The 23,892-nt window shown below is 47.6% G+C and overlaps 2 protein-coding genes across 6 annotated transcripts in view; one reads left to right on the top strand and one right to left on the bottom strand.

Annotated features, from left to right (window-relative positions):
• The window catches only part of RASSF5 (Ras association domain family member 5), a 78,693-nt gene extending 59,603 nt beyond the window's left edge, over positions 1 to 19,090 (top strand). For both annotated transcript variants that reach the window (XM_003893203.5, XM_009188647.2), the window contains 4 exons: positions 13,081 to 13,191; positions 14,196 to 14,493; positions 15,015 to 15,130; positions 16,668 to 19,090. In XM_003893203.5, coding sequence (XP_003893252.2) covers positions 13,081 to 13,191; positions 14,196 to 14,493; positions 15,015 to 15,130; positions 16,668 to 16,820 — 678 coding nt within the window. In that variant the 3' untranslated portion in view covers positions 16,821 to 19,090. The remainder of the gene's footprint in view (positions 1 to 13,080; positions 13,192 to 14,195; positions 14,494 to 15,014; positions 15,131 to 16,667) is intronic.
• The window catches only part of EIF2D (eukaryotic translation initiation factor 2D), a 34,153-nt gene continuing 18,293 nt past the window's right edge, over positions 8,033 to 23,892 (bottom strand). For 2 of the 4 annotated variants that reach the window (XM_003893201.3, XM_009188654.2), the window contains 2 exons: positions 23,387 to 23,561; positions 21,438 to 21,641 (listed from right to left, as the gene is read on the bottom strand). In XM_003893201.3, the coding sequence (XP_003893250.1) occupies positions 21,571 to 21,641; positions 23,387 to 23,561 (246 nt within the window). In that variant the 3' untranslated portion in view covers positions 21,438 to 21,570. Of the gene's footprint in view, positions 10,920 to 21,437; positions 21,642 to 23,386; positions 23,562 to 23,892 lie in introns of those variants that run through there. The other 2 variants (XR_638355.4, XM_009188652.4) reach the window with 2 other exon arrangements.

Raw genomic sequence — 23,892 nt, 5'->3', positions numbered from 1 at the left:
TGGTAAATGTTTCTTTCAGATCTTTAAAGATGTCAGACTCCATTAATCTCTCCTAGATCTGGACAAGGGAAGAAGGTTTGGCTGCATTAAACGAGATTCTCTACAGATGCAAATATCTCCCACAAAAGACAGCTTTGCATATCTCCCACAAAAGACAGCTTTGCAGGGCCACCTCAGTCTGCCGGCCCTGTGGCAGCCATCTCAAATTATGTCAAAGTAATATATTTTAGGGTCACATATTTTTATCTTTTTCACTCCTCATGACTCAGTTTGCTCTAGAATATGGGTAGGTGGACCAGTTCATCTTGAGGCCCCTTCCTGATCTCTGAGCACAGGCTTCTGTACCCTTGACCTTTCTGGGCCGTCTCCTGAGAGGTTTTGAGCAGGCATGCCCGCTACGCCTGCAGCAGCTCCTTTGAGCTGATCTGGGCTGTCCAGGTCATTTTTCGTGTTCATTTTGCACCCCAGGAGAGTGGCCTAGTCCTAGGAAAAGAGACTGGTCTTGGAGGGCTTATTTCACTTAGCTTAATGTTTTCAAGGTTCATCCATGTGATAGCATGTGTCAGAACTTCCTTCCCTTTCAAGGCTGAATGCGATTCCATTGTACGGATACAACACATTTTTTGTTTATTCATCCATCAATGGATACTTGGGTTTCATCATCAGTGGATACTTGGGGTGCTTCCACCTTTTTGGCTATTGTGAATCATGCCGCTGCGAACCTGGGTGTTCAAATACTGGTTTTCTGATATTTGAGTCCTTGCTCTCACATCTTCTGGGTGTACACCCAGAGGTGTAATTGCTGGCTCACATGGTAATTCTGTTTAATTTTTGAGGATCACCGTACCATTTTCCACAGTGACTGCATTATTTTACAATCCCACCAGCAATGCACAGGGCTGCAGTTTCCCCACATCCATGCCAATGCTTGTTATTTTGTTGTTTATTGTTTTTATTAACAAGCATCCTGATATGTATGAAATGGTATCTCACTGTGGTTTTGGTTTGCGTTTCCCTAATGATTAGTGATATTGAACATTTTTTTCATGTGCTTGTGGATCATGTATAGATCTTCTTTGGAGAAATGTCTGTTCACTTCCATTGTCTATTTTTTAATGAGGTTTTTTTTTGTTGTTGTTGTTGTATTGTGATAGTTATTTATATATTCTGCATATCAATCCCTTATGACATATATCATTTGCAAAGGAATACTCTCTAACTTGGCCTGAAAGAACTGAGAGAGCTTAGGAGAGAGTTGGCCTGGGATAGGGTATTGGGACCCACTCACTGACCTACCCACCGTCCATCCTTAATTCACTCTGCAGTACTCTGGTTCAGGGTGGTCTGGGAATACAAAGATGGAAAAGGTACAGTCACTGACTGTGGTGTGCTCATAGTCTAATGAGGGACACAGGCTTGTACCACTAACACTAACGTACAGTGTCCAAGCAATGCTGGAATAATTGGGCATATGCTGATGTTGTTGGAAAATCCACTAATTCTAGATAACAGTGGGTATCCCAAAAGACACTGTCAGTTCCAGGAGCAGGAGGCCAGTTCTGTCAGATGTAGAGAAGGACTTCTCAGGCTGAATGGTTAGATGAAGGGCTCAGGGAGATTGAAAGGAGGCTGACCTAGGTGAGGCTGGGCGAGTGGACAGGGACCTAGCCGGAAATCCAAGGAGGAAAACACCCAAAGAAAGACTTTCTAGAAACTCTTGAGGGCATAAGAAGATGTCCCAAGGGAAAATTCCTGTGGCCATCTCAGAAGATTGAGTGTTGTCCTATTCTGTCTGGTTCAAACTTTAGACATCTGAGCTGAAAAGGGGGCTTCATGAAGATCTGGAGCAGGGGAGAACAGAAATGGAAAGGATTTGGGTCATCTATTCTCAGAGGCAGAGGGCAGAATTCTCATCTGGTGTTCAATAGTCACAGAAGTAAATGGGTCCATGGACCAGAAATACTACAAGACGTTTACAAAATTCTGGAACCTTTTAATTACATTTATTTTGGGGTTTGGGGTGCATGCGTGTTACTGCTTCTTTATATTTTCTTCAATACATGAAGCAAATGTTTAATGAACCCCTATTGTGTGCCTGACACTGTTCTGGGAGCCGCCTCCGTGAACAAGCCAAAGACCCTGCCTTGAGGGAGCTTCTTCCGAGACAGCCCACACAGTTGTGTCCTAGGCCACAGCCTGGCCTTGGAGTGGCTGTGGATATCAGAAAAACCTCCAGAATCGAGTACATGGGCACAACTTTACAGAGGACAGAAGAGCACATGGTGCCCCTGGGATGCAGCAGGGAGGAAGGGAGTCTGTCTAGACCTGGGGCTAGGGTAACCAAATGCACTAGTTGCCCAGGACTGTCCTGGTTTTAGCATTGAAAGCCCTGCATCCCAAGAAAACTCTCAGCCCCAACACACTGGGACAGTTGTCCTACCTGGGACTGAACAGCTGGAAAGCATGGTCAACTTCTCCATGAGGCACAGCAGGCAGAGTGCCAGAGGCACACATGACTTTAGAGGTGCACAAAAATGTTTTAATTTCTTTAAAATCGTGAGAAAAAAATGAACATTTAGGTTGAGGAAAGTTTTAATATAGGATATTGATGTATTTGTCTTTATACCAATGCAATCATAGAATAAAATTTTCAGTGGGTTTTTTTTTTAATGGAGGAAGGGGCCCTTGGCCTCAAAGACAAAAGTTCTTAGGACCCATGAAAGTCATAATGTGGCCTTGGCTGAAGGGTCTGTCAGGGATCAAGGTCCCATATTGGGTCCCCACTGACCAAGCTTTGGACAAATGACTACTGAAGATAATGATGATAATGATGATGATGATGGTGATGATGATGATTTGGATGATGACATGCTACCTAACATTTATGGAGTGCTTACTGTGTCCTTACATTGTGCTAAGCACATTCAGGCCTGAGATCTCATTTCATCTTCACAACAAATGTATAAACTGCATTTCACAAAGAAATCAGGCTAGGTGTGGTGGCTCATGCCTGTAATCCCAGCACTTTTGGAAGCCAAGGTGGGAGGATTGCTTGATTTTTACCTTCACATCAATCCTGTGAGGCAATAAAAGATTTTTATCCCAAATTTATAGATGAAGAAACTGAGGCATAGAGATTTTCTGACTTTCTCAAGATCACGTAGCTAGTAATAGGAGTCAGAAGCCAAACACACACTCGTGTTCATCCTGCAGGTATTTACTGAACCTCTGCTATATGTCAAGCTAGCACTGGGATCTGGGACGCCATAGAGGGCAAGACAGGCATGGGTGTTTCTCTCACAGAACTCAGTCTAAATGGAAATCCAAGGCTCACTGCACTGTAATTCCTAGGAGAAATTAAGACCTCAAGAACCATTGAAGGTTCTTGAGCAAGTATTTCCTATTTGCCTCATGCTCAGAGCCACCAGGCATAGAGAAGAAGTAGCAGTGGATGTAAGTCATCAAAGAGCTTTAGTCTAGTTGGGAAGAAGACCCGAGATGGATGGTCTACTTGGAGGTTAATATGAGTAGCCAAGCACAGTGGCTCACGCCTGTAATTCCAGCACTTTGGGAGGTCAAAGCAGGAGGATCACTTGAGGCCAGGAGCTTGAGACCAGCCTGTGAGAGCCCCATCTCTTAAAAAAACAAAATAGAAATCTGAGTCTTAGTGAGGTGGACTTGATCAAGTTTACAGAAGACCAAGGGCATGGCCAGCACAGGCCACTTGTGGCCCAGCATGCAAGGCAGCACGGCTTAATGGTGAAGAGTAACAGCATCTTTCTTGTTATTTAAGGGATTAAATGAGATCAGGACCTTGAACCCCTCAGGGCAGTGCCTGGCTACTGGCGATTTTTAACATTATAATGAGGCCCTGCTGGGCTTGAACCTAGGTCCCTGTAAGGGAGCTACTGTTCCCTGGTGTGACCCACTCTAGCTGAGCTGCTGACCCACTCTAGCTGAGCTGTGCAGAGACTGAGATGATCACCTCAAAGAGCAGGGGACCCTGTGCCCAGGCTCTGGGGCATGCTGGCAATGGGGGGAGTCTGCTGGAGTGGCCTGATCAGGGCTGCCTGAGGCTTTTTGTCCCAGATCGCACTGTACTTGCTCTGGTGTGCCACAGCACATGCACCTCTGTCTTCCCTTCTCAGGTCACCTGCAGACTCCCAAGGACAGGGTCAAACCCCATCTGCGTCATCTCCCAAGGTGCCTTTCACGATCCTCACCCATAGGCAGTTCATTCAGTTACTACTGGCAGACTGTTGACATTGACCATCTGCTCTACGTTTTTGTCTTTGGGGACATGAGTCTGTTTCCATTCTCAACCTCCACCCCCCACCTCTTTTTTCCCTCTGCTCTGTTAATACATCCTACCAGAGCTGCTCAAATTCCACATGGAGCAGAAGCTCCATGCTAAAGCCCCTTCCCTGCTCTGCTGCAAATAACCTATTAGAGAACACAGTTCAGGAGTTCCCAACCCTTTTATTTTTGGGACAACGCACAGTGCCATAGAGGGACTTGTGGAAATCAACCCCTTCACTGCTGTGAGTAGGTCTGTGGAGTCCATTTCAGAACACAGGCCTTGGAAGACCTGGGAGGGGGCCCTGCAGTGAGGCCCCATAGGGATTCCTCTTTCTCATTTGGTTGACACCATCACAGAGGGACCAATGACTTTTTTTTTTTTTGAGATAGAGTCTCGCTCTGTCACCCAGGCTGGGGTGCAGTGGCGCGATCTTGGCTCACTGCAACCTCTGCCTCCCAGGTTCAAGCGATTCTCCTGCCTCAGCCTCCCGAGTAGCTGGGATTATAGGCGCTTTCCACCATGCCCTGCTTATTTATTTATTTATTTATTTATTTATTTATTTATTTATTAGAAGAGGCAGGGTTTCATTATGTTGCCCAGGCTGGTCTTGAACTTCTGACCTCACCTTTGAATGTGGTTTGGACATTGAGCAGGGTATTCCAAATCCAGCCCAGATAGATGGGTGTCTGCCCCTTGCCTGCAGAGGTTCCCATCTAGGGCAGGCCCAACAGAAGCACCAGGTGTTTGGGGTCTGGAAGGCAGCTGAAGATGGACATTTTCCTGTAGGAGGGGCCTAAGGCTTTCCTCCCTGACTTAAGCCTGGAGATGGCTTCCTTCCAAGGGCAAAATAATTGCTGCTAACAGATTTGCTAAGAGCTGAGAAAGAGGAAATGTGGCAAAGGCTCATGGTGAATGGCTTCCGGGGTATTTTTTGTTTTGTTTTCTTGAGTTGTGTGTTAAGAATGCGTAGACTGGCTTGGGCTTGGCTAAGATAGAGTCTTGCTGACAATAGAGAAAAGTGGTGAGCAGTGAAAAAGTAAAGTCGTGACGGTTAGAAATGTTCTTCGTGCTTCTTTAGATTAATTATTCCTGCTGCCATTCAGCCATGCTAGCTAGCCTCCAAGAGGCCCCCATCTCCACACCCAATTCTCTGAAATAGAAGAGGAAGCAATGATGAAAAAAAAACACACCCTATCTTATGTGTAAAATCTTAGTCCTGCGAAGGGGCCCTTAGAGCTTCTCCAGTATCACTTCATGATTTCACAGATAAGGAAACTGAGGCCCTGAGAGGGGAAGTAACTCCCCAGAGGTCACAGGTCATTTGATGGTCTTGCATTTGTTCTCATCAGCCAGCTGCCAAGGGCTGAGCCATAGGGCTAAAGCCAAAGTCCAAAGCCTCATGTGTATTCTTGGCATCAGACCCTCAGGGTGCAGCTGAGTGTGAGGTGCTTCTGGACCTAAGGGTCTGGGGTGGGCTCTGGCCTGAGACTCCCCAGGCTGTCTTGCCCTCCCTTGCCACCCAATCAACAGGTATTTATCTGACACCTACTTAAAGTTTGGCCCAGGTTTCAGCCAAGCGGGGTGCCAAAAAGCTTAGGCACCAAACTAATATCTGTCTCCCTCCAGAGAGCATCTCAATGGCGAGATGGGATTAACATGTGAAACAATCATTAAACAATAATTTTATTTATTAAACAATAAAAGGCAGCATATAATTAGATGCCAACTGTAGCCATACAGGCTCTGAAATCACCTCTATAGGCTCTTGCAGTATGGATTTAACATTAGCCAGCAGCTGCAGAGATCTGTGACGATGGTAATTTGTACTTTTGCTGCAATGGGAATCTGAGGCTTTGAGGCCATGGGGCTGGTGTTTGGGAGTGAGTCACAGAACCAGGGAGTGAGCCTAGCCGTCTACCTGCATTCCTACCCCAGCCAGCTTTGTTGCCTCCTCATGGCAGAATGGAGGAAAGTAAGCAAAATCCACGGAAGTGCCCAAGCCTTTGTCTACTTGTGAAAAGTGTCCATGAAATGAGAGTGAAGTTACAAAGGCCCATTAACTGGTGGTGTGAGGAAATACACAGGAAACATAGGAAGTATGATTCAGGAGAAAGAAAGAGACCACGACAAAACTGTGATTACCTTTCTCCATGTGGGAATCAAAATGCCAGGGATCTGGTATATTAAGAGAGAGGATGGAGAGATGGCTATAGACTGGAGAAACTGCATTGGGAAACTACACAGAGAAGACAAAACTAGGGCTAATAGTATTCTAGGCAGGGGACTCTGCACAAACAACAGTGTAGAGCCAACTGCTGCCCATGGCCAGGTTCCATAAATAAAGTTGGTTTTGTCTTTGAGACAGGGTCTTGCTCTGTCACCCAGGCTGGAGTGCAGTGGCACAATCATGGCTCACTGCAGCCTTGAACTCCTAGTAGGGGCTCAGGTCATTCTCTCACCTCAGCCTCCTGAGTAGCTGGGACTACAGGTGCACAGGTGCACTTCACCACGCCCAGCTAATTTTTGCATTTTTTTGTAGAGACAAGGTCTCACTATGTTGCCCAGATTGGTCTCGAACTCCTGGGCTCAAGCAATCATCCCGCCTTGGCCTCTCAAAGTGCTGGGATTATAGGTGTGAGCCACCATGCCCAGTAAATAAAGTTTTACTGGAACCCAGTCACTCATCCAGCAGCCGCTTTTGTGCTACAATAGTAGAGTTGAATAGTGGCAACAGACTGCATGGCCTGCAAAACCTAATGTATTTACTGCCTGGCCCTTTACAGAAAAAGTTTGCCAACCACTGGTGCAGAGAAAGGAATGAAAAAACTCTATGGGCTTGTGGCCAGTCAGAAGAAGGACTCAAGGAAAATGAAAACTGAAATTGGCTCAGAGGGGTAGAGCTTTGTTTTCCTGGGATGATAGTCACCATACATGCCTTTGGATAGGTCTGGTGATTTTCAAAACACTTTTGTACCCATTATCTCATTTGATTTTTACCTTCATATAAATCCTGTGAGACAATAAGGGATTTTTATCCCAAATTTATAGATGGAGAAACTGAGGCTTAGAGATTATCTGACTTTCTCAAGATCACGTCGTTAGTCATGGGAGTTAGAAGCCAAACACACACTTGTGTTCATCCTGCAGGTACTGAACCTCTACTATGGGTCAAGCTGGTACTGGGATCTGGGACGCCATAGAGGGCAAGACAGGCGTGGGTGCTTCTCTCACAGAACTCAGTCTAAATGGAAATCCAAGGCTCACTGCACTGTAATTCCTAAGAGAAATTAAGACCTTTTTTTGTCCACTGTAGGCAATAGTGGATCATGGAAGGTTCTTGAGCAAGTATTTCCTATTTGCCTCATGCTCAGAGCCACCAGGCACAGAGAACAAATTGAAGTATGATGTAAGTCATTAAAGAGCTTTAGTCTAGTTGGAAAGAAGACCTGAGACGGATGAGTCTACTTGGAGGTTAATGTAAGTAGCCAGGCGCAGTGGCTCACGCCTATAATCCTGCCACTTTGTGAGGCTGAAGTGAGAGTATTGCTTGAGGCCAGGAGTTTGAGACCAGCCTGGGCAACATAGCACAGCACCTCATTTCTACAAAAAATAAAAAAATTAGCCAGCAGTGTGGCGCATGCTTGTAGTCCCAGCTACATGGGAGGCTGAGGCAGGAGGATCGCTGGAGCCTAGGAGGTCAAGGCTGCAGTGAGCTGTGATTGCACCAGTGCACTCTCGCCTGGGTGACAGAGCGAGACATCCCAAAAAAAAAAAAGTAAGTGTGTGTGTGTGTAAGTAGATGCACACTTAAGTGCCAAATAGTACAGTGTTGCCTTTAGACGTAGGTTAGCTTTAACCTCACTGTGGCTCACTTTCCTTGATGGTAAAATGAGCATCATAATAGTATTTTTTTGTGATACATTTGCTTTGATGAAGAAATGAGCTAATACATGCTAAGTGAGTAGAACAGTGCGTGGTACATATTAGCTGTAGTGAGTCATCATCATCATCATCATCGTCATCATCATTCAGGGCTGGAGTGATCAGGAAAGGCTTGACAAATGAAGCGACTTCTGATGGGCAGACAGGCGTGAGATGATTCAAATCGTGGGCCAGGAGCAGGAAAGACTGACAAATTTAAAAAGAGGGAGAGTGAAATTTTTAACAAAAATGAGGTTTGTGATTTTGGTTAAGAAAAAGTAGGCACGAATGTATATAATAGCTGCAGCACCGCGGGTGGGACACACGTCCTCCTCAGCCCACCCTCATCCTGGGGAACCCCCTCTCATTGCTGCAGCATTCCTGGGTGCCCCGTGCCCACCTGGGAATACCAGAAGTCATGTGACTCACTCAGAGCCTCTCATTAGGTCACTCCCACTCACCAAAATTAAGATTACTTATGTCATTGATTAGAATGCAGAAGTAGGGTTTTGGTGCTGTTGCTTTAGTGATAAAATAAAGAAAAACAGCTTAGGGAAATACTGCTCTGAGTTAGACCCCAGACGACAGGGGTATGGTCCTCCTTATTTTGTTAAGAATATTTAAATGGAAGCATTAGAGAATCACTCAGAGAGGTGGGGGGGGGGGTGTCGCTCTGAACCCCTAGCACCCAGCCTCTTTACTTGGCTGTTCCCCAATCACCTCCAGAGCTAAAAGAGGACATCGCCCTTTTCCACAGCATAGGACAAGTGAGCACAAACCTATTTTTCACCAGTGCCCTGGACATGCCAAGTGCATTGGGAACAGCTCAGCCATCTGCCACCAATGCCAGCGGCTTAATCGGAGCAGATGAATTCCATGCCAGATGCACCGAGATGTGTGAGCCCCCCAGGAGAGACACCTCACATGCCAATGTCTATATTTGTTAAATCATAACAGAGTTCCCTATTCTGTCTCTGTCTTGGGCCACCCCAAGAGACAAAACTGTCTGCTTGGTTTCTCGCTTTGTACCCGTGGACAGATCCTTCACTTTGAAGGCTTAAGAATCTGGCAGGTGAATAGAAATCAGAGTCTTTGTCTCATCCTCTGACGATTGCTATAGTATCGATCTCGCTCACATGGCAGATAGTGCCTGTTAGGTAAACCTTTGGGGTGTTTGTGTGTTTCTTGGCACCAAGTGTTAATTCTGCAGCTGGATGAATACCCTTGAGGTCTGGAATTGTTGGGAGGGGTCTGTCTATTTCAGTTCTTTTCAAATGTTGCTGCGAATTAAAATCAACTGGGAGATTTTTTAAATTCTGATGATGCCCAGACTGCATCCCAGACCAATTAAATCAGAATCTCCAGGGATAAAGCCCAGGCAGCTAAGTTTCTAAAGATCCCCCAGATGATCGCACTGTGCAGACAAATTTAAGAACGACTGGTCTAGATGATACGCCATCCTTTTTTGGGTGGAAAAAGGATCCATGAGCCCTTGTGGCTGTGGCTGGCTGACCTACTTCAGGAGGTGATTCATTTGGTCCTTGGGTCACATCTTGTCTGCCAGATGTTTTTGTGGGCAGCAGCCATCCCAGACCTGGGTGCTGACATTCCATGGCTGTGACATTCGTAGTGCTGGCTACACACGGGGCTCCTGGCACTCCCAGACAGAGCTCCCCATCACCAGCCAGAGGGCCAGGCCTCAGAATGGTGAGGTCTGGGCTGCCGTCTTTTGCGTCAGCTCTGGAAGGCAGAGGTGCCTGTGGCCACTTTCGTCACTTCCCCGCGTTTGTGGTGGGAAAGGGAGAGATAGATGGGTCTATCTGCTGAAGAAAAGGGGAACAGGAAGAAGAAACCCTAGACCAAGACAGCTTTGCTTCTCACTGTATTGAAAATCAAGCCTTTGAAAGCCACAGCACAGCTGCCTTTTCTTACAGGGAAATGGCTCTAGCTTGGTTGGAAACTATGAGAGGAGATCTTTCCGGAGCTTCTACAATTTTCTTTCCATCACTTAATTCTTTTTTATAGACAAGTATGAGAAAGCTATTACCTCCTGAGGAGCAACAGCCTACATGCATCAGAGAGAGAGTGAGTGTATAATGGTAACCAGACAACGGGATCTTTCCAATTGGAAGCTCCCAAAGGGAAGGCGAGATAGGGGTAGGGCCAGGGTCAGGCACATCTGGTCCCATAGACATGTGCTCAGCTGGCAAAGACTGAGGGTAGGGAGCTCTGGGAGCTACCCAAAGGAAGGGATGAGGAATGAGAGGTTTCATTGTGAGAGTCTCGGGTTAATGGACTGACAGTGAATGAAGAGAGTCTGTGAGGCTCACACTACTTGCTACTCACCTCTGGCAAGTGAAGATGGCCAGGGCTGCTTGCCCTTGGGTGGTGTGCAACAGCATCACTGTTCAGTTCCAGAGACCTGGGAAGGCACGCGGGAGAAGGCTGGGCCCTGCATCCTGGTGGCTGCATCTCAACTCGAGTTAGAAGTCCTTCTTTCCCACCTTCACAGGTGACATGGTGCCTCTGGGGCCTGACCTTCTGCTTAGACTCATCTTAGATGAACATTTCACAGATCAGGGAACTTACAGGCTTTGGTTTAATAGCTGCTCATCCCAGCCCTGCAGCATGGAGTTTCAGTGATCATCATGGGCGTGGCAGGCCGGCCCCTTCAGCAAAAGATGCCATCCCATGGTGGCTACATGTGAATTGAGAAGAACATGGTCCTTAGATGGATTTGATTCCAGTTCCTACTTAGCCTCTTACTAGCAGTGAACCACAGGCATGTTTCTTAAACTGAGCCTCAGTTTTGTAATCCGTGAAATAAGAATGACCTATGTAGTATGTGAGAGAAGGTATGTGAAAGTACCCAGCACAGGCTGTTATTAATAGGTCAGGACCCCTTGGGGAGAGTACAGCAGGAGCAGACAGGCCAGGGAACGATGCCATGATGGAAAGAGGATGTCAGAAGCTGGGCGCGGTGGCTCACACCTGTAATGCCAGCACTTTGGGAGGGCAAGGCGGGTGGATCACTTGAGGTCAGGAGTTCGACACCAGCCTGGCCAATACAGTGAAACCCCGTCTCTACTAAAAATAAAGTGCTGGGCATGAATTGGCATGCACCATAATCAGCTGGGGAGACGAGGGCAGGAGAATCGAACGGGGAGGCAGAGGTTACGGTGGTCAAAGATCGTTGCCAGCAGGTGATGAAGACTCGAAAGAAAGAGAAGGAAGGAAGGAAGGAAGGAAGGAAGGAAGGAAGGAAGGAGAGGAAGGAAGGAAGGAAGTCAGCTGTGCTGAGGGGTTGGAGGTGAGAGGCTGGAGCCATGCCAGCTCCTCTTGGCAGCCAGAGCCTGACATTGTATTGGTTCTGTGGGATTGGAAAGTGGGAGAAGGAAGTGATGGCAGGTTGTTCAGGATGGCATGCCTCCCACATGGCTTGCTGAAGGGAGGAAGGTAGGGCAAAGCTCAGTCACGGGTGCCCCGTTGTGCTCCACGGGGTGGTGGTGTGATGTCGCGGCAGCTGTGAAATTCCCCAGCCAAACCCAGACACCCACAGGACAGTGTCAGATGGTGTCAGAGTCATCCCTCTCTGGGCCTCAGTTTCCTCATTTGCCAAAGGAGATTCCTGATCCACCCCAAGTCTGCTACACTTCTAACATCAGGCAAATTCTGGGTGGGTTCTGACCAACCAGTTCCTGCACTCCCAGCCATTCAGGGACAGTGTGAAGATAAAATTGGGAGGTGGGTAACAGTGAACTTGAGAGAGATCCAGAGAACTGACTGAGAGACAGTGGCTCAACACCAGAATTCACCCCTGTATTCTCTTTACAAGGTGAGGGCCACTGACCTCAATCTCCTCAATTTCATTCTTCACTTATCCTTCCCAGGGAGTGGGCGGAGGAGGGCATCTGGGAACATATGAGAAGAACGAACACATGGTCTCGCAGGAGGAACACAACGGGACAGACTTGGAATTTCTGTTTCGTTCTGTACATACTGACTGTAGGGTGTGAGGCAAGTTGCTAAACTTCTCTTAGTCTCAATAGTCTCACCTGTAAGATGGGATAATAAACTATCCTGCAGATTTCTGGTTTGTGAGAATCAAATGAGAGAATGTATGCCAAGTACTTGGCACAGAGGAGGTCTCGCTAAGTAAATTCTAGGTGTCCCTGTGCCCAGTAGCGGTTTATCTCCTCTGTTATGGTAGACAGCTACAGCCCTTCATCCCTGCCGGTTCACTCATTCATTTGACAAATATTTACTTCTTGCTATGTGAAAAGCACTGTGGCAAGTGATGTGGGGCCTGAGCTGGTCTCCATATGTTCTTGCTCCTTGGGATCTAAGAGAATTCTTGTCTTTCCGATCAGCAGTATATACTGGCACCACGGGTAGATGCCTGTCCCTCCAGCTGTGTTGTTACTTCCTTGAGGAGACAGACCATGGCTTGTATTTCTTTGCATCTCCCATAGCATCAAAGAAGCATCTTTTCCATAGCAGCCCTCCGTAAGCAAGTGTGGCTCTGCTCGTTCACCAGATTCATAGTCAATGCCTGAGTGCCAGACACTTTCACACTTATCTCAAGACAAGCCTGTGCAGTAGGTATTGTTCCCATTTCACAGAGGAGGAGACTGAGGCTTAGAGAAATCTGAGTTACTTCCCCAGGAGGGCTGGCTAGACACTGGCACAGCTGCAATTTGACCTCTCATTGTCTCACTCTGAGTCCGTGCAGTTAGTTCCACTCCGCATGGCTGGTGCTCACTTCTTGGGTACAGAGGCTTTGGGGGGGGGGCGTGGTTGTTCCCTTTCTCACCCTGAGAACTACTACTCATCCACTTCCACTTCTGTGTCTCTCCCAGAATGTCTGTAAACCTGTGGAGGAGACACAGTGCCCACCCACACTGCAGGAGATCAAGCAGAAGATTGACAGCTACAACACGCGAGAGAAGAACTGCCTGGGCATGAAGCTGGTAAGTGCCCGCCTGCCCTCAACCTGGTCCCTGCTCCACCACCTGCTTTGGGTTTGGCACCTCAGACCTCGCTCTAAATTCTGTGGCTACTCCCTGGCAGGTCCCTTCCTTTCCTCCGGCCTCCAGAGGCCTCAGGGGTCTGGAAGGCTGATAGCCAGAGCCCTCAGTGGCCTCCATGTGCTTTAGGGAAATAGATCTGACCCTTTCATTTTTTGCTTGTGACTTTGGGAAGCTCTTTTAACTTCTCTGAGCTTCAGTGTAAACTAAGTGATTAAATGATACAAATGACCAAGGGCCCGGTATTGCTTGGCCCCCAGGGATCCAGGACAATGGGACTTAGCTGCTCCCCTTCCTACCCCTTTGACTGTGAGAGAGGGACATACTCTCTCAGACAGAGGAGGGCACCCAACTTAGCACCCGGTTGGGAGAGGCTGTCTTCAATAGGGAGGGGAGAAGGTAGGAAAACACTGCCCCCTGCTGGTGGCTGGCATCAACTGGCTCTTCGGGGTTCAGCCAGATGGAGCACCAGAAAATCCAGTCACAAATGGACCTGAGATTAAGTCTTAAAGGCTGTTTCTTAGTAAAGAGATGCAGGAGGAAATCTAGTGTGCTCGTTCCCCAAGGCCCTCATTATAGAGCCTTCCTGCTTCCTGCCTGGTTCAGGGGTACAAACTAGAGTGGCTACCCCACACCCGCCTCTTACAATGGGGACTCACCAAAGGCAACTGGCTGCAGGAGGTTTGGGGGAGCTGGCCTGAGCCTCCTGGGAGGGAAAGCCACTGCAGTCCTACAGGTCCTCTCTGGTAGCTGGATCCTGAGGGTCTTCTCCCAGCCCACTATGGGGAAAGGGATCTCTGCTCCTTCCTCCAGCTCTCCCAGGTCAGCAGAGGCAGGAAAGAACTCAAGGAGACAGGCGGGTGGTGCTGGGGCAATGGTCCCGAGTGGCAGATATGATCATGCAAGATGGACGGCCCTGACCCCTTATGACATGCCCCCACTGGCAGAGTGAAGACGGCACCTACACGGGTTTCATCAAAGTGCATCTGAAACTCCGGCGGCCTGTGACGGTGCCTGCTGGGATCCGGCCCCAGTCCATCTATGATGCCATCAAGGAGGTGAACCTGGCAGCCACCACGGACAAGCGGACATCCTTCTACCTGCCCCTAGATGCCATCAAGCAGCTGCACATCAGCAGCACCACCACCGTCAGTGAGGTCATCCAGGGGCTGCTCAAGAAGTTCATGGTTGTGGACAATCCCCAGAAGTTTGCACTTTTTAAGCGGATACACAAGGACGGACAAGGTAGGAGAAAGAGTGCACCCAACCAGACCGTTCCCTTCCTACCTGTGTCCAAGCCCACCCACTAAAACTCCTGCCGGCCTTGGGTGGGAGCTGTGGGCTTCTCCTGAGCACCAGGGGTCCAGCTGCCCATGTGGTGTTCAGAACTGTGGAATCCGGGCAGGGAGGAAAGAGCAGCGAGCTTGACAGGGCAGGTCACTGTGTCCCTGACTCTGCAGGTGACTTCAGGAAAACCGCACCCTAGGCTCCCATTTCCTGATCTGTGCAATGGGAGGGATCTGCCCCACCATTCCTAATCTTTCAGGAGATGATGTGAATGGAATCATGCTTTAAACTCTGAGCAGACACCCAACATAAAAGGTTATTGCCCTGTTCATGACTGTCATGTTCATTTCATTAAAAGGCCCCTGTGTCTACTTCCGTTTGTATGTAACCCACCTCTACGTTTCCAATCCTTTCCCCAAAGCCTGGGCCCCGCCCTTCTTTTCTGGGATGAGCTCCCAGCCCCCTCTCTTGGTTTGCAGTGCTCTTCCAGAAACTCTCCATTGCTGACCGCCCCCTCTACCTGCGCCTGCTTGCTGGGCCTGACACGGAAGTCCTCAGCTTTGTGCTAAAGGAGAATGAAACTGGAGAGGTGGAGGTAGGTCTGGACCCCTTGTGCAAACCCAGCCCTTAGGGCACCCTGGGTGGGTGCAGGTGGGCATTGTCCTAACTACCCCACATAGGTAGGAGCCACGCAGCAGGGGCAGGAAGATGACTGTTGAGAGATTGAGCAGGGGTGGGTGATGGCCCTGGGGGTCAGTGTTTCAGCCAGGACTCTGAGCACCCTGGGGTAGCATGTTAGGGCCTGTGTGTGGCAAGGCCTGTGGAAAGAAAGGATTTCACGTGCTTTATTTCTGAAAACTCAGGGAGGAGGGAGACCAAGAAACTCCCTGTGCTCAGGCACAGGCTGTTTTTGCTTCAAAATGGCCTGAGGCCTACAGAGCTCCATCTCTGGGCTCCACTGGGTATAGACGTTTTTGAGCCATTTGTCCTCCCTTTTCTTGAATACTGACCTCCATCCCCAAGGGGAGCTAACCAGTGTGCAGTCTTGTGGCTTAAACTGGGGTAAAAGAAGGCCGGTGCCACCCATGGCCTGAGAATGACCAACAGGGGAAAGTCTCAGTGTTTGTCACACTGTGTTCAGTGGAGGCCTAGAGTTTTAAGGAGCAGTCTTGGGAGTCACTGTGGAGATTTAGGGATTACGGCAGCTAGGACTCTGTCCCTTCTCCCCATTTCAACAAGGGCCGCTCTGCTCCCATCTGCTTTCTTTATTGGCATCTGTGCAGAATATGTTTGGAAAAAGTATTCCACGGACTGTATCTGAATGCTGCTGGCCCTGTGTAAAGCTCAGGTGCTTTGGAGTGTGGAGACCTGGGTTCCAGCTCCAGTTCTGCTGCAATAAGCTGTGTGATTGTGATTATACCACCTTCCCTGTGTGGACCCAGGTTTCTCACTTATCCACAGTGAGGACCAAACCAGATAAACCTTAGCACTCTCTTGTGCTCAAAGAGCATAGGAGTCTCAATTGTTGGCCCCACAGGACTTCTGCTCTCGGGTCAGCCTGACAGAAGTCCAACTTGCCTTCTGCCCTCAGAGGCCAGGTCCTTTAGGGGTAGGCCTAAGCCAATCAGGCTCTCATTATCTGCTCTGCCAGTCATGGGAGGTAGATACCCCAATTTCCCAGCAGATAACAGGCTGAGAAGGGTGGGAAGCTTTGCTCGAGGTCACACCACTGGGGAGAGGTGGAGTCAGGCCCAACCCCGGTCTTCCGAGTCCACGTTCCACTCCTCCACCTGCTTTCTGAGGGTCTGCATGTTGGGAGCCTGGGTGGTTCCAGCATCACTGTCAAGATCTCAGCTGCTACACAGAAACTTAAGATTATTGAGTTTCAGAATAAAAACATGGTTCACAGACTGGCAACTCTTGGTCATGAGATGCCAGCATTTGGAATTTTGCTGCTGCTGTGACAGGCATGCAAAGCCCAAGCTTCCCTGATTCAGTGTGTTCAGTAGCGAACTGTGTGTGAATCACAGATGTGAACGGGGAAGGAGAAGGCAGCAGGGCCCCTTGGGTCGTGTCAACTTCTAACCCGTCTCCTCTTGTTTTTTCCCACAAATCTCCCTCTCGCCTCACAGTGGGATGCCTTCTCCATCCCTGAACTTCAGAACTTCCTAACAATCCTGGAAAAAGAGGAGCAGGACAAAATCCAACAAGTGCAAAAGAAGTATGACAAGTTTAGGCAGAAACTGGAGGAGGCCTTAAGAGAATCCCAGGGCAAACCTGGGTAACCGGTCCTGCTTCCTCTCCTCCTGGTGCACTCAGATTTATTTGTATTATTAATTATTATTTTGCAACAGACACTTTTTCTCAGGACACCTCTGGCAGGTGCATTTGTGCCTGCCCAGCAGTTCCAGCTGTGGCAAAAGTCTCTTCCATGGACAAGTGTTTGCACGGGGGTTCAGCTCTGCCCGCCCCCAGGCTGTGCCCCACCACAGACTCTGCCAAGGATCAGAACTCATGTGAAACAAACAGCCGACGTCCTCTCTCGATCTGCAAGCCTTTCACCAACCAAATAGTTGCCTCTCTTGTCACCAAACTGGAACCTCACACCAGCCGGCAAAGGAAGGAAGAAAGGTTTTAGAGCTGTGTGTTCTTTCTCTGGCTTTGATTCTTTGAGTTCTCTTATTTGCCACCTACAGTACCTTTATTTATGAGTGAAAAGTTGTAGCACATTCCTTTTGCAGGTCTGAGCTAAGCCCCTGAAAGCAGGATAATGCTTATAAAAGGACTGTTCCCATGGCCCCAAGGTGCCTGTTGTTCACACTTAAGGGAAGTTTATAAAGCTACTGGCCCCAGATGCCCAGGGTAAGAGATCTCCAGAGAAGCTGCAGCCTGCCCTGACCCTGGCTCTGGCCCTGGCCCACATTGCACATGGAAACCCAAAGGCATATATCTGCGTATGTGTGGTACTTAGTCACATCTTTGTCAACAAACTGTTTGTTTTTAAGTTACAAATTTGAATTTAATGTTGTCATCATCCTCATGTGTTTCCCCAAAGGGAAGCCAGCCATTGACCATTTAAAAAGTCTCCTGCTAAGTATGGAAATCAGACAGTAACAGAAAGCCAAAAAGAGATGCAGAGAAACGTGTCCAAGCTGTCTTCAGCCTTCCCCAGCTAGAGAGCAGAGGAGGGCCTGGGCTGCTTGGGTTCCCCATCGGCCTCCAGCACTGCCTCCCTCCTCCCACTGGGACTCTGGGATCTCCAGGTGCTGCCCAAGGAGTTGCCTTGATTACAGAGAGGGGAGCCTCCAATTCGGCCAACTTGGAGTCCTTTCTGTTTTGAAGCATGGGCCAGCCCCAGCACTGTGCTCAGAGAGCCAGTGGGCCTGGCCTCCCCGTCGACCTCAGTGCCTTTTTGTTTTCAGAGAGAAATAGAAGCAGGGCAAGTTTGCCCGAAGCTCTGCTGCTGGCTCCTCCTGCCAGGAAGTGGACAATGGTGGCGGTGTGGGAGACAAGGCCAGGAGAGCCCGCATTCAGTATGGGTTGAGGGTCACAGACCTCCCTCCCATCTGGGTGCCTGAGTTTTGACTCCAATCAGTGATACCAGACCACATTGACAGGGAGGATCAGATTCCTGACTCTACATTTGCACTGGCTTCTTGTTTAGGCTGAATCCTAAAATAAATTAGTCAAACAATTCCAACAAGTAGCCAGGACTGCAGAGACACTCCAACGCAGAGGGAGAAGGACTTGTAATTTTCAAAGCAGGGCTGGTTTTCCAATCCAGCCTCTGAGAAACCATTTCTTTGCTATCCTCTGCCTTCCCAAGTCCCTCTTGGGTTGGTTCAAGCCCAAGCTTGTTCGTGTAGCTTCAGAAGTTCCCTGCCTGACCCAGGCTGAGTCCATACTGCCCCTGATCCCAGAAGGAATGCTGACCCCTCGTCGTATAAACTGTGCATAGTCTCCAGAGCTGCAAAGGCAACACGAGCTCGCAACTCTAAGATTTTTGTAAACCACAAAAACCCTGGTTAGCCATCTCATGCTCAGCCTTATCACTTCCCTCCCTTTAAAAACTCTCTCCCTGCTGTATATTAAAGGGAGCAGGTAGAGAGTCATTTTCCTTCGTCCTGCATGTCTCTAACATTAATAGAAGGCATGGCTCCTGCTGCAACCGCTGTGAATGCTGCTGAGAACCTCCCTCTATGGGGATGGCTATTTTATTTTTGAGAAGGAAAAAAAAAAAAGTCACGTATATATACACATAAAGGCATATAGCTATATATAAAGAGATAAGGGTGTTTATGAAATGAGAAAATTATTGGACAATTCAGACTTTACTAAAGCACAGTTAGACCCAGCCTATGCTGAGGTCTAAACCTCTGAAAAAAAGTATAGTATCGAGTACCCCTTCCCTCCCAGAGGTGGGAGTAACTGCTGGTAGTGCCTTCTCTGGTTGTGTTGCTCAGCGTGTAAGTGTTTGTTTCCAGGATATTTTCTTTTTAAATGTCTTTCTTATATGGGTTCTAAAAAAAGTAATAAAAGCCTGTTGCAAAAATGACTCATGTTAGAAATGTCTCCCTTGAACTTCAGCATCTTACAGATATTGGGAGTGGGGGAGAGAGGGTGAGAACGGACATGATCACATGCTTCCTGGTGGAGTCAGATTTTCTTTTGCCAGTGAGCAGAGGAATGAAGGCTATTGTTCAAACAATTTGGAGAAAATTGTCCAAATGCGTAGGTGAGAGGGCGCTGCCTGGGTGACCAGCTGTTCCATCTCCGGGGAGCAGGAGAGTCAAGGAGCCTGACTGCAGGCGGAGATGCTGATGTTTGGGAAAGAGGAGGGCCTCCTGGAGCTAAGGGTGATTTGACACCAGGACAGGCTACTGAGCTGAGCCACCATTCTTCTACATCTAGAATTATTTTAAAATAAGGTCGAAACGAATAGATCTTTAAAAGTTTAACATCACTTCACCTGGAGGAAGGGGGCTAGATGAAATGACCAAAACAGTCCTTTCACTTGAGTTCTCTGACTTTCATCAAAGGAACATCTCAGTAATCATGGAAATAACCACACTAAAGTTATTACAAAGAAATTCTTGCCTGCCTTCCAGTATTGATCACATAGAATGCAATAAATAGGGCCCAAAGAATGAATGAATATCCAACAAGCATCCTTAAAATTGCCCAAGAATGGGGCACATCTGTAACATTTCTGTTCACCTAGACCTCCACGAAACGTATCTTTCAATGATTTTGCCAAAGTCTAAAAATGAAGCAGTTTCTGCTTTTCACTGAAACTCATATGGTTATGGCATGGGTTAATAAATTCAAAGTTGTATGTTTGACATTGATACAGATTATCTGACTTAGCACATAGGAAAAAGAACCTGTTACAGAGTCTGACTCTACTCTGCCTTTGAACATGTCCCTATGCTGTTCGCAGGGGGAGAGGGAAGATGACTCAGTGCAAATGTGTCACCGTTACTGGAAAAACACTCAATGCACAGGTCTGGACAGCACTGGGTCATGGCAGAACTGTGGGTCAAACCACAATCAAGGGTAGATGTTCATTTTAGACCCAGCCCTACCACTTACTGGCTTTGTGTCTTCAGCAGAGATCAACAAGGCAGGACATGACCTTTCTTAGCCTCCACTCTCTCCAAGATCGTGCAAAACAAATTAAGTTTGTGAAAGAACTTTGCACAGTGCTATATTTTACTTGTATTCACATAAGGACCATAGTTCACTACTACTACACAGATCATAATCCCTCAATCAGACTCTGGCAGGCCAAAGGCTTTAACAGGATCCTGTTTAGGCTCAATTTCTGGAAATCCCTTTCCTAGTTCCATATGCTCATGCCGGTAGAGATAGGATTAGTGAAATTAAGGAGTTTACTTATGAGTATAAAGGCCTATTCCGGGCCTGATAACAGACGGTAGGAGGCGTCACACACACATTTTCAAACCCATTCCTTTTTTCCTTTTCAAGCCTCAAATGGGCAATTTGTGGATACTGTGGATATTTTTAAGCCTTCTTAATTGGAGAAAAACCGAGAAGAGAAAGAAACAAGTAAACTGAAGTGCAACTGTCTCTTAATGGTAAAACCCAAGAACTCAAGGAATTTAGCCCAGTTCTCCCTCCTATTGTACAAGCAGAGATCCGGTCAGAGAAATGATTCCATAAACTAAGCAGGGACCAGCGCAGTGATTCTATACCTTTCTGGCCTCAAGTGATCCCTCTGGGAATTTGACAAGAGCATGGTCCCTCTCTCAGGAAAATGATCGTACAAAATCTGTGCACCATTTCAGGGAGTTCATGGATCCTCTAAAGACCTATTAAAGACCCCTTCCATGACCTCCACGTTAAGAAGTTGGAGCTGAAGAGGGCATGTGTTGGATAAGACTCTTCACTGTAACAAAGCTGTCATCTAGAGTTACATCACAAATTTACCAGTTAATGGCAGTGTCCTAAAGTTGAGGAAGAATCACTGTCCTATAGAAACCCATGTCCTGATATGCCTGTACTGTTTCTGATTTCTATCTAGCCTAAATTCTGCTGCAATTTAGGGTCAATTCTTTCTTCTGTTGCTTTGATTGATGACAGAGAATAGCTGGGTTCTGTTTTCTATGTGACTAACCCTTTGAGATGAGAAGGAACTATTTTGGGGCTAGGAAGTTAATTAGGCAGTAGGATATTTGGTAGGAGTTTAAAAAGCAGAAGGCTCCACCTGCCAGAACTCTGAATGGGTTGGCCTGCCTGGAAAGCAGGGAAGGAATGAAATCATTGAAACCACGTGGGCAGAAAGGCAGCCACCATGGCCTCTTCTGTCCATTTAGAATACTCCCGACTTCAAAAATTAGTACAACATTTTAGCTAAGTGGAGGAAACAGAGGGAAGTCATATTTAGATTAGAATAAAAATTTATTTTTGTAAAGAATTATATTTTGTATTTGCAAAAGCTGAAAATGCTCATAAAAATTACCAGCCCAGAGCTTGGATTTCCAATGGATCCACCACGTGAGACAAAAGAGTCTGTCACTTCTTCTTGCCAGGTTTGGGGGCCTTTTCTAGACCTTGGATGTGTTTTCGAGGGAGCTGATACTCTTCTACAATCCAAAAAGCACACACTCCTCAGCGGAGCATGACCTGGCTCCACAGCTGGCCCTCCACCAGTCCCCGTTGTCTCACAATGCCATTCCACCCAACTCAAACTCAACTTCGGGACTGACCACTTACGCCTACACCTCAAGGCTGATGTGTATATTTCTGAAATTTTCACACTGAGAGCTACTTTCTGGGTGTATTTCAGGCGTTTAAAATTCTTTCACGAGAGAGAATGTGTCTGTTCAGTCTGTGCTCCTCTCTCTTCCTCATAACATTTCTTCTCAGTACCTCCTATGGGGTTCTTCACATAAAGGGGCTCAATTCTAGAAGTTAACATGGCTAGAAGTAACATGCCATAGGCCATGGAATACATTTGCCTAAATGAGCACTTATTATATGCAGGCCCTGAGGATGAAAAAGGCAAGGCTTCTGGCTCATGCAGCTCAGTCTGGCAGGAGGTTCAGACATTAGAAAAAATTAGCCAAGCTGCAGACATTAACCAGAAATATAAACACAATTGGAAAGTGCTACATTAGCAATGTTTAAAATGCTAATTTAGGGACAGGTCTCGCAGGACCCCTGGGCTGGGCCAGTGAGCCTCTGAGGTCAGGTGGGCTTAGGCGTGGGAGGGCATCCTAGGCAAGGGGATAGCCCAGGTGGAAGCATATGTGGGTGAACATGCAAGGAGAATCTGGGGAACTGCAAGGAGACCAGGACCGCTGCTGCCTGCAACATGGGTGTAGGAGCTGCCAGAGAGAGCCTGCAGGGAAGGCTGGGGTAAGGCCAGGGTCAGGCTGGGAGGGTCTTGTTTATTGAGCTTAGGAGTTAATTCTGAAGGCATTGAAGAGGCATACAAAGTTTTTTAGAAGGGAGTGATGTGATCATATTTGTTTAAGAAAGCTGACTCAGGCAGAGATGTGAAGGCTGGTTTGAAGTGAGGACAAACTGGAGGCTGGGCTACCCAGAGTTAGTAGAAAGAACTCAGGCTTTAAGCCAGGCGTGGTGGCTCACGCCTGTAATCCCAGCACTTTGGGAAGCTGAGGCAGGTGGATCACCTGAGGTCAAGAGTTCAAGACTGGCCTGGCCAATATGGTGAAACCCCGTATCTACTAAAAATACAAAAATTAGCTGGCTGTGGTGGCATGCACCTATAATCCCAGCTACTTGAGAGGCTGAGGCAGGGGAATCACTGGAACCCAGAAGGCAGAGGCTGCAGTGAGTGCAGTGAGCCAAGATTATGCCACTGCACTCCAGCCTGGGTGACAGAGCGAGATTCCGTCTCAAAAAAAAAAAAAAAAAGAACTTAGACTCTGGAGTCTAAAAAAGTTCCGTGCCCAGATGTATCACTCAAGAGTCAGATCATCTCAGGGCCAGGCACAGAACCTCTCTGGGCCTCAGTTTCCTCATCTGCAAAACAGGTAACAGCTCTGCGGCATCATTATGATTAAGAGAGATGCCTGCAAAAACCCCAACAATGGACCTAGCACAAAAGTTTGGGTGCTTGCCGAATGTTTTATAAAAAGGGACCAACCAGGAAGAAAACTACTCTAATGGTGGAAAAGAAAACACTGAATTTCAAAGGAGCCAAAGGATCTGATTCAAACATTGGTTCCATCTTCTTGCTAGCCACTAAAATCTAAATGGAGAGAGAAAGAGTGTGTGTGTATGTGTATTATGCAAGTTGAGTTGGCAGGAAGGTCTTTGCTGAGCTAGACCAATGCCTCCACTCTTCAGAGGGGATGCTCACCAAGCAATAGCCAGCCGAGGTGGTGGACCTGGTTTCCCTGGATTTGCACCTGAAGGCTGTCCTTGGCCCCAGGGGCAGAAGTGACGGTGGTGCTAGCCTGGCATCGCTGCTGAAGGATGGCAGCCACTGAGTATGGGTCCAGACCATAGGCCTCCAAGTTCCGGACCACGGTCACCTGGGGGGACAGTGGGGACAGAGACTGACGGTGGTGACTGCATTCCCTTCCCTCCAGAGGGTCTTCCGGAGCCTCAGCAGCCTCCTCAGCCCATGTTCTCTGATGGTTCACCTTTCCTATAACCCTAGTAATTTTTTAATCCAAATAACTTATTTTTGTGCTTCTAAATTGATTCTCTTTACCCCATCCAATATATGTGTTATATATTTAGAGGGACAGACACTCTTTGTATCACATAGAATGTCTACCTTTTTTTTAAAGTTTTTTTATTTGGAGAATTTAAAACATAAATGAAAGCAGAATAGTATATAAACCCACATGTACCTATCAC

This window comes from Papio anubis, chromosome 1, assembly GCF_008728515.1.
Source record: "Papio anubis isolate 15944 chromosome 1, Panubis1.0, whole genome shotgun sequence".
NCBI classification, from domain to species: Eukaryota; Metazoa; Chordata; class Mammalia; order Primates; family Cercopithecidae; genus Papio; species Papio anubis.
Note: the sequence above shows the minus strand (reverse complement) of the source record. Positions and strands in the feature narration are given on the sequence as shown.